The sequence below is a fragment of the Sylvia atricapilla genome, chromosome 1 (genome assembly GCF_009819655.1).
Source record: "Sylvia atricapilla isolate bSylAtr1 chromosome 1, bSylAtr1.pri, whole genome shotgun sequence".
NCBI lineage: Eukaryota > Metazoa > Chordata > Aves > Passeriformes > Sylviidae > Sylvia > Sylvia atricapilla.
Window position 1 is genome coordinate 55,759,647 of NC_089140.1, and position 10,834 is coordinate 55,770,480.

The 10,834-nt window shown below is 42.4% G+C and overlaps 1 protein-coding gene across 1 annotated transcript in view; it reads right to left on the minus strand.

Moving 5' to 3' along the window:
• The window catches only part of ADCY1 (adenylate cyclase 1), a 156,434-nt gene extending 146,619 nt beyond the window's left edge, over positions 1 to 9,815 (minus strand). The window contains 1 exon segment of the mRNA XM_066323149.1: positions 9,147 to 9,815. Coding sequence (XP_066179246.1) covers positions 9,147 to 9,815 — 669 coding nt within the window.
• Between the last annotated feature and the right edge of the window lie 1,019 nt (positions 9,816 to 10,834).

Below are 10,834 nucleotides of genomic sequence, written 5' to 3' on the forward strand. Positions count from 1 at the left end.
TGGTCTCCTCAAAGGCAAAAACTAGACTAATCATTTTAATAGTACAAGCAAGAGAAAATGGACTATTGATAAAGCAGTTTATTTTGACTAACAGATGAGGCAAATTAACTCAGCTGCAATCTCCTCAATCGACTGCTGCCTAAAATAGAGAGCTGCATGAAGAAGGCCAAATAAGCTGCTGTAATCTTTCCATCTGGGGGAACTCAAGGAGCTATCATTCACCACTGTCATTTACATAACTGGTGGAGGAAAGAAAAAACCCACATACTGAAAATGGAAATAGTGCTCCGTTAGTTTCTCTGTTACGAAAAGCATAATTATTCTTTATATTTCAAATCATATAGGAATAACAGCATTCATCGTAGCTAATCCAAATATGAACTTAAAACTAGGGTTCTTCACCTCCCACAACCCTGCAGTGACAGCTGATTTACACTAAACCAGCATGGATCAGCAAAGAGATCAGCAAACAGCTTGCAGGGTGCAGTACCACGAATCACACAAGACATCCATGAGGGGCAATCCTCACTTTGCAGAGCATAGCACCAAAACTCTGGGATCCATAATACCATGGGAAAGTAGCATTCAAATCTTCCACAGTCATGGCAGCAGCAACCAGAAGTCCACAGAGCAGACTCCAGAGACAACCTGCATGGTGGAAATTTGATCCTGGGACAGCTTCTGTCACTTGCATGCTTGTTTGGCCATAACTTTACACCACCGTTACTACTTCCATGTCATTTCACAAACAAGCAGATCTTGACTTTCTATATAGTTCACATTAAATGATGTACCTGTTTAGTTAAAAACATCCTGGGAAGAACTTATTGCAGGCAAGAATAATTTTTGGCACAACAGATCTCCCCAAAGCCCAGTGAGATAGTTTTTGGCATTTAAAAGTGAAATGTGGCCAAGGCCAACATCCTGCACCTTTGAATGAACAGTGATCAATTTACCTCAAAATTCAATTTGCTACATTGTCTTTTATACAGATTAAGTCAAAAAGCAAGGAAGGATGGAAGGAAAGAAAGAAGGAAAGAAGAAAAAGGCTTAGGCCTCTTTTCAACTTCTTGCGAACAAATTTCATAAGTTCTGCTCAAGCACAATATTCTTTTTCAACCTGATAATACTCAAATTAAGGATATATTTTATGTACATCTCTTTTTAAAACTGCATTTATTAGTGTTGTTTGATTTTCTAATTTTGTGTGGATGGATAATTGCTTTCATCTTCTAAGAGGTAATCATAAGCAGATCTATCGCAATTGACAAACATTTCTACATTGTAGTGTATGAATGAGTAACCTATGAAAAAATCCACAACTGCCAAGTTAAGCACTCCTTAATTTATGTGCTAACCACTGTAAAAAGTTAATTATGTTTACTTCTATGAAGCTGTAGAAGAGGATGCAAAGCCATTTGTTACTGAACCAAATAATTAATATCTTGCTCCAGAACAAATATCTGAAAGGTGATGTTAAACTGAAATATTGCTCTATAACACCTTTCATACTAGCCACACATTTATTGCAACACTTATCTCTGGATGACATAGGATTTCTGTAGTTCTTGAACCACAGCTAAAGAAGTAACTTTCTTGTGGGTTTTTTTGCACTTTATTCCTCGTCTTAGAGCCACACACTAGATCCACATTTCTGGGATTTTGCACTATTTCAAATTCTGATGGAAAAAACAGCTTTTCTGTGTATATGAAGTGCTTGGTAATTTTATTTCAGGAATCAGCTCATGTGGTAAATTCATGCCAAATATAAACAGCTGGACAAAGTAATAACTATGTTGTTTCCTCAAATTTCTCTAGGTATGCATCTTAAAAATTTGAAGCAAAACAAATTTCTTCCATGGAAAATTTCCCAGAGGAAAAAAAGTATGAAAGAAAATCACACAATTTGGAAATTTTGAAGGGAAAAAAAAAGGGATTAAATTTTACTCACTGATAGTCCCTCAGACGCATCCATCACAGCTGGGAAAAGACAAAGCTCAGTTCCAAAACTTGAATCAGTCTCTTCTGTTTACACTATTTCCTCACCTTCCCAAAAGCAAAGGTCTTACAGGAATTAATACTGCCTCAGTTCTTCCTATCATAAACCACAAACATTTCAAGTCTTAGATGAAATTATAATGTTATGAATTAATCAGAACATGAAGTCTGTGTGAACCCGTGTCTTTCCCACGCTCATAGTAGACTTTCTAACACTCATTCCCACCTCTTGGCATCACCAAGAGCTTACAGGGATCAAAAAACAATGCTTTTCTAACTCATCTCTGGTTCTCCATACATGCCACCTGCATTTGGTTATGTGCATGCTACTTTAGGGTAACACAGAAGAGAGATGTAAAGACAGAAGTATATGACCTTTTGCATCTGAGAAAGTTAAAGACAATAACTAACCATGATAGACAGAAAACACTATTTATGTTAGCAAATGTTTTCTGGAATTGCAAGAGAAGGAATGTCCTGCATATAAACTGGCAGAATGAGATAAGATGCTAGAAAGAACACTTCTGCTCTAGTTAGTAAGGCCCATGTATAGACAAGCATACATTCAGGGCTGTGCTTGAAATAGATGAAAAAAGTTGAAATCTGCACTACCTAGTTGTTGTATTACACTGGTTCTGTCTAGCAAAGCACTACACTATTCTAATAACTGGGGAAAACAAGATGGGGGAAATACTTAGGAGCCTGAATGGCAGAACATATCAAGAACAACTACTCATCAACATTTTCTCATAGGAGTTTAGCCCTGAATGTATCCAAAATTACACGTTCAGAAAAAAAGAAATTAAGGAAGAAAGGAATAGAAATCCTTGACAATTTATCGCAAAGAACCTTTACACCCAAATTGGCAGCTCCTGAGCTCAGAGATGCACAAATACAGATGAAAACTACTCTTCCACACAGTAAGCATGTAAATACAGCCCATAATTACTAATATTACATGCAATGTTTTCCTATAAAATAGGGTCTAGGCAATAACATTTTACCATTTTGAAATGAAAACATCCTTTGGCTCACTTTAATAGCATTAAAATAAAAAACAGTAACAAGACGTGGAGACAGTCTAAACCACACATGTTGAAAAGGAATGTAACCATATAGACCTGCAATACTGTATTGCCATTGCTCTTACTGTATTGCCACTGTTATACAAAAGTTGTAAATTATGCACTAACTTTGCAAGGCCTCCAGACTGAGTCATGTCAGGCTTGTTCTGGGCTAAAAGTTTAGCTTCTCAGGCTAAATTTTTATTTTATTTTTGCGCACATTGTTTTACCTGGTTTAAACATTTTTCCCTAATTGATCAGATCTCGCTAGTTTGTTTGTTAATTTTGCTTATATTTGTATGTTAGCACAACAGTTTTATGACTAAAACATAGCACTGTACTATGCAGAAATGTTGGCCTACAGGAACACAGAACAGACCTTGAGAAAAGGAGACACAGGAGATGGTGTAGAGTGCCAGCATGGGATTACAAAACGTGCAGCATAGACTTAGTATTGAAGATAACATCCATAGCTATAAAAAACACTCCCAAATAGTCAGTTAAAGAAATGCGAACATGAAGATAGACAGATCTAATATTAGTTGTATCAAGGAGAACAAAGAACAAGTATTTACCATAAAAGAAAACTATTCTAAAAATTCGGATGAAACATGGAGCTGTAGAAAAACAAAGGGAGAGAAAAACGTATTATTGACATTAAAATGAACATCCACTTCCTTCCTGTGAAAGACTCCAGATGCTGCCAATATAGGAAACACCACCAGCAGAATGAAAGCCACCACCCTTAGAACTTGGAGAAGCAGAAGGGAGAGCCTAATGTCAAAGAAAGTGGGTAGTAACTGAGTGTATAACAGTATTAACTTGGCTTTTTATTATGATTTTTGAATAATTTTTTGAATAGAAACCCTCTTTTTCTTCAGTAATAATGGCACCTTGCCTATTAATAACAAACTTCTCAGATAAACTGTTACTGACTATGTCTCCAAGTCATATGATTCTTGACAATTTCTCAAAGGCTTCTTGTTTCTCAACCATGCAGAACCATCAGCATGCTCTCGATTTTTGGAAACCTACAAAAAGTAGCAGTGTCAGCAGTCAGCACACTCAGGAAGCCAAGAGCATACTAATCTCTATGTGGAAAAAGATCCTGAACTCTACATTCCATAGAAAATCCTACACTTCAGCCCCTAGATAAAATGACTGTGGTCAATACCTGGCAAAGCCTATGCCAAAAATTAAGATATCACTTCAACTATGAAGGAATAAAAACCCCCAAATCCTCCAAATTTTTAAGAATATTTCAATATGGACTAAATATGAAATGAAACTTAGAGTTACACACAGACATTAAGAAACTCGGAAAAACAATGTTCCTCATCTTTGGAAAGAGAGGAAAATAGTGAATTCAAACAGATTATTAACGGACAGATATGTCTGCAATTCTAGAGATATTCCGATACTAGTATTTGAAAAGCATCACAAAGAATGAACTAGTACAGTCCCTCAGCAGTATTTTATATGCATGAAGGAGAAAACTGGAATTTTGCACTGAATAATAATGACAATGGAGCTGAGCTGTCTTTGATTTCCATGCCCTTTTATTAGGCTACTAGACTCTAGTCTAGTAGAGAGACAAAGGTGTGGAGAGACAAAGGTGTGGAGATTAATAGATCTGTCAGTGGTGTGTTCATTAACTATCTTTCAAACTCTAGCAGAAATAAGATTAACTTTGGCATGACAATTCCTTGTGATATTCTATAATACCACATTAACCTTCAAATAGTTAAGATTATAAAATAAACTTTTAAGTAATAAATTATTATTTTAAATAAATTATACCAATTTTCCCACATTATCCTTTACATAGTCTATCTAATCCCAACTATGATTATTGATACTTGCTGAATCAATAGAAGTGCTATCATACAGATAGATAAATACGTGCATAAAATCAGTTTTAAATGTAGGCAAAAAAAAAAATCAAATAATAGCAACAAAAAAGAAAAATCGACAAAAAAATCACAAACCCAAACAAACTAACCAAAACATACTTTTTTTTCACCATGCGTCTGAAAAAAGAATTGCGCTAGTTTTATGGTAGCACCATTCTTTCTTCTACTCTTTGTTACTCATGCTGTAATTCTGGGTTTTTTTGAAAGATTTGCTCTTTCATGAAGACTTTTGTGATGTGTGAGGGTACTTTGATGGTGTATGATTTGTTTTTTAATTTTCTGGAAGAAAGCATACTTTTTAAAAAAAGAGGACAAAAATATTTAGAGGAACAAAAAAGGTTGTTTAATGGTAAGACATGAAATGGTGCATTTGCCACACTGAGTAGCTTCTATGAGCAGCCTTTGCCTTCCTTACTCCATCTGGTTCTCATGTCTCTAACACCCACTTACTGCATTACAATAAAAATTATATTAAGATCCTTTGGGAAGGATTCTGTATTTCTGCAAGGGCTTTGAAACACCTATCTGGAATCTGTAAAGGGAAAGAAAAAATGGAAAGAAAAGAGACAAGAATCCAAGCTTTTAAAACTTCATTTGTAGGTTCAGCCATCTGCGGATACATTGCCACCTTATATGGCAGAAGCATTTTGTTCCACGATTCCAAAGGAAAGGAAAGAGTCCAACTAACATGATAAATATGATATTGGTTATATACACCATTTATGTCCTTATCGCAATGTCAGATAACACATGCAATATCAGCTGTAAAGTCAGTATGTCTTTGACATGATCCCAAATAGGATCAAGGTTTCCTCCAAATACTTTGCGGGATTTTTTAAATGGCACTTATATCTATCTATCTATATATCTTTAAAATCTGGATTTCTATTCAGAAATGAGCAGGACATTAGTAGCTTAGAATCTTTCATTTGATGAAAAAAAAAACCACTTACTGAGTGAAAAGATGAAGCTCAAGTTCTGTCACATCACTCCCCTGACTTTCATTATCTCCCTGTACTTGCTTTCCTGCTCTCCTCTTCCCTTTATACATACCTGTGTCTCCCCTGTGACATGGCATGGCATGATCTCCACAGACAACAGTGTGCTGTCAGAAAACTATCAATTTCAAATTAAATGTGCTTTACTCAATAGAAATCATTACAAACTTCTGCCAAAAAGAGCATTGGCTTTACTATGTAGAGAATTCGTGCATTTCAAAGAATGTAAGTCTTAACCATGCCATGGGGTGCACTCAGGTTCTGATCTAGCACTATTGAAGTTAGTGAGGCTTTTGACATTCAAAGATTTGCAAATGGGGATTCCTCAGACTTCATTAAATAGAATATTTCATGAAATAGAATATGTGCATCTAAAAGCTCACTTCAGAAAAAATCCCTTAACTTAGCTACGCCTGTTTTTTAATGGATTGAACTTGAAACAACATGAACTGTTTGGTCTTGCTGACAAATTACCAGTTTAACTTCAATGGAAGTTACTAGATCTGCAGTTTCTTAAAACTCTGGCTAAACAAAAATAAAATTGATTCTCAAGCTGGTTCCCTGCCTGAATCACAAAATAAAATAAAATCAAAGAGTTCTTTTACAAAGTACCCGTCTTGGTGATTAGTGCAGGAGTTTCTGCATTTTTGGATACTTCAGATATCTGTTTAAAAATCTAAATTCATCCACGTGCTTGGGGCTAGGAAGTAAGGGGTTGGGAGACAGAACAGAGCCTTTCATGCTTATGGAGCTCTGCATTGAGCAGTCCTGCTTCCCTGATGCACCAACTGCATGCCATGTCTACAAGCACAGGGGCCAAACATGATAATATCCAGTGTCTGGCAAGCAGATCCCTGTTGTGAGGAAAGGTCCATCCTAGCCCTTAGAAAAAAGGCTCAGCTACTCTCAGGCCAAGCAAACAAAATTCAGATGATATGGCCTTTACATGTCTTTAAGCTTCCAACCATTGCTACATTGTTCTTCGGGGGAAAACAAACAAACAAACAAAAAAAAAAAAAAAAAACCCACACAAAAAAAAAAACCCCACCACACACACCAAAAAACCCCCCACCTTCTTTGTAAGGGAAAAGTCCCTTCCATACATGGAGATTATCTTCAAATCAGAGGACTTATTACTTGCCAATAAGCCACAAATCAATGTGCATTTCCATGTGACACAAGCTCACAGACCAGTCATTTTGCTTGACTCTGAGCTGTTTTCTGCTTCCTGTTATCAGCAAAGCATACTGCTTTAGGGACTGCATACAAGCCACTGAAATTCCTCTGGTGGGGGGAAATGGTGATGAAGAAAAAACAAAGGTCTCTTACATCATATGTTAGTCAACTATTTCTACACTTTTTCAAGCCGGATTCTTGCCAGTTGAATAACTGATTTAAATTAGTGTGAAGGGGGAGAGCTAGCAGATTTTTTCTCTTTAAAATGTTTCACATTCACGACCTTGGTTAGATAATTTAGTGAGCAGACGTTATTGTCAGCTTCTTTTAGTTACTCATTTAGAAGAGCAGATGCCACACTGAGCTGCAGCTTGGCATCCAGGAAAGTCTGCCTGTGTGTAGCCAGGATAGTCTGGACTCCCATAAGGACTGATTGGTACTCCAGTAAAAAGACCTATATGCAGCCCTATTCAAAAAGAATATTCTAGTGGTTTTAGCATCCTTCCAGATGCTTTTTAGGAAGGCTCCTCTTGGTGCTTCTGCATTTCATCAGCTCTTCCTCTCATGGAAACTCTAAATCACATATTTAAAAATAGACCATCAGATTATCTGGGTAAATCATAAAGCTCAGCTTATCTCTCTCTTCCTCTTCAAAATATACAATTTATTTTGTCCACCAGCTCAGCAGCGTGAAACCATCAATAATCCTGTTTGTCTCAGTAACCCCACACAGTGATTGTCCCTGTGTATCTCTATTCTGTGCATGTATGTCACACTGGGGTTTGTGTGTCTGTGTGAGCATGGAGGAAGGATCCAGGAATTCACAGTTCTGGGCACAAAGGTGTACAATTCTGCTGTGTTTATGTCCATGTCAACTGTGTATGTCCTAGCATCACAACACAGCTTTACACAATCAGGGAGAGTAATACCAGCATTTTGCAGCAGTAACGTACTAAGTATTTCAATTATGCATTAAATTGTTGTTTAACACCAATCTGGATGGCAGAAACCGTGTGCTTCTCCTGAGGGCAAGCATAATCAATGCATGCAAGGAAGGACACAAAAATTTTTCAATTCCTCTTTCCCAGTGGTTCAGACACACCACGTAATAGAGCCTTCAGTAGCAAACCCCGACTGCGAGCCCACACGTTTCCTATACGTGCATCTCCTCATCCTCCTTCCCCTGCCAGTGCGGCCCATCAGGCCCCGAAAGCCGGAGAAAGCCCTGCAGGGATATAAATAGCTCCTCGGGGGAGGAGGGGAGAGTGCAGCAGCACGTTTCTAAAGATGCTTGCTGCAGAGGAGGGTTTTGCTGGATTAATTCAGAGAGGAAAGGGAATCGCTAGGAAGTTCACAGCCATAGCAGGTAATGTCTGTGGAAAGGGGGCAGCAGCTGCCTTGGGAAAGCTGAAGGGGGAATGCCCCGCTTCCTGGGAGAGCAGCTAGGTGGGGTTCCCTCACTGAGCATCCCACCTATTTCAAATCGTTTCCTCAGAACCACCCCCGCAGATGGGCTGCGTATAGGCACGAAGGGCCCACGGCTGAGACAGACAGTGAGGATACGAACCAACTCGGTGGAGCGGTTATTACCACACGCAGCTCATTTTCTGTGCCAAGTTTGTACAGACCCAGGTGATGCTACTGATGCGCTCTGTATTGCACTGACTGTGCATGCGGTGCTCTGAACTGGCGCCATGAGTGGGGCACGGTATCTCTGGCTTCCCTGCCTGTCCCCGGTTTTCCTTGGAGAGACAAAGCCTAGAGGTTCCGTCTCCCCAGGGCCGCCCTATCCCTCCCTGCCTCCCGGAAACTTTCGGGAACTACAGTCACAGACGCCTGGGGCACAGATGAGCGCTCTCCCCTTCCCCGCTGGGGACAGCCCGGGCACTCCTCGGCCGCCGCCCGGGCCGCTCCGCACCTCTCGGCTCTCCCTCCCCCCGGCGGTCCGGCACCGCGAGGCTCTGCGATGCTGCAGTGCCCGGCCCGGCCTCTCTCACCGTCCTCCAGAGCCGCTGCCGCTTGGCACTGACGGAGGTGGCGGTGACGATGAGGTGGGAGACGGACACCACCAGCCCGAAGACGATGGCCAGCAGCGTCCGGACGGGAAGCAGCGAGTAGGAGACGAAGGTTACCAGCATGAGCTGCCACATGCCCTGCTCGGGGGCGCTGGGCGGCTCCATGCCGTAGGCGCCGAGAGAGAAGGGGCAGCAGAGGAAGGAGAAGGTGAAGCTGAAGAGCAAGGTGAGCTTGACGATCTGCTGCAGCTGAGTGACCTGCAGGTACTTGACATTGGTGACGATGAAAAGGGAGAGGAAGATGATGCAGTGCACCGGGTGCGAACCTTTGGAGATGGTCAGGCTGGGGCCGGACAGCAGCTCCACCAGGGCTAGGCTGGCGGTGAGCACGATGAGGACGGCCAGCGCCTTGAGGGTGGACGTCTGCTCCAGTTTCAGGTTGTAACTCTGGAAGAGAGCTTCCAGCTCCTTGCAGTCAAACTCGTCCTCGCAGGCGATGGCATCCAGCAGCAGCAAGGGAGGGGGATCCCCCAACCCGGCTCCCGCTCCCGAAGCCGCGGCAGCCGGCGGGGAGCAGCAGCAGTGGCAACACTTCTTCCTCTTGGTCTTGACTTTCTGAAACGGTATTTCCTCCATGTCAGTGCCATTCATAAACCCGGGGAAGAAATGCTCCTCCAGGTGTCCCCCGGTGCCGCTTTGCCGCCTCGCTGCACATAAAAGAGAGGAGGGCTGTGACCAGGAGCCACGGCCTCTCGCCTGCTGGCAGTCCCCGCCGCTCCGAGGGCGAGGGTCCTGGGCGCACCCAGCAGCCGCCGTCCGCAGCCCGCCGCGCCGGCAGGCGCCCCCTCCGCTGCCACCCGGGAGCCGAGGGTGGCTGGGACGGCGGGAGGAGAGTCTCACTCGTGTTAATGTGCCAACCTTCCTGCCTGCAGTCTCGCTTTCCCCTCCACCCTCCTCCTCCTCCTCCTCCTACTCCTCCTCCCCTGGTGCTCCAGGGATGTTAATCTCCTAATGACACCAAAACACCATCCAAAGGTTTGGAATCAAACAAAGGGAGGGGTGGGGGCAAAGGGTGGGTGGAAGCTCAGAAAAGGAGAGACGGGAATAATCAACAGGCGACTCTCCCTTCAGATAACGCTATTTGGAGGAGCGGGACCTACAGAGAAAAGCAAACGGGCTCCCGTGAGGTGGGCAACATTAAAAAATAAAATAGAGACTAGGGGGAAAAAAAATTAATCCGAGCCAGGGGTCTGGAGGAAAAGTGCTGCAGAGGGGCCGGAAAGAAAGCAGGAGGCAAGGAATGGCAGGGCGATCCCCTTTCCAGGTCCGAGAGCATCTCAGTGGAGCTGAGGATTAAGAGGCGCCTGCGCGCCGATCGCTTGGGAAGCCGGACACGTTCCCACCGGGGCTCCGCGACGCGGGAGGGGGGCGGGGGTGGACCCGTCGCCCCTGCAAAGCCCCCGCGTTCCTTCTGCCCGGCGCCCGGGGCTGGCCGGCCCTCCGGGTACGTCCGGCATCGGCCGATGGCTGGCAGACCCGTGGTGGCTGGCAGCTATTGAGATAGATAGATAGATAGATAGATAGATAGATAGATACATAGATACATAGATACACATATAGAGAGAGATACATGCATACATACATACGTACATATGTGCGTGCGTGTGTGC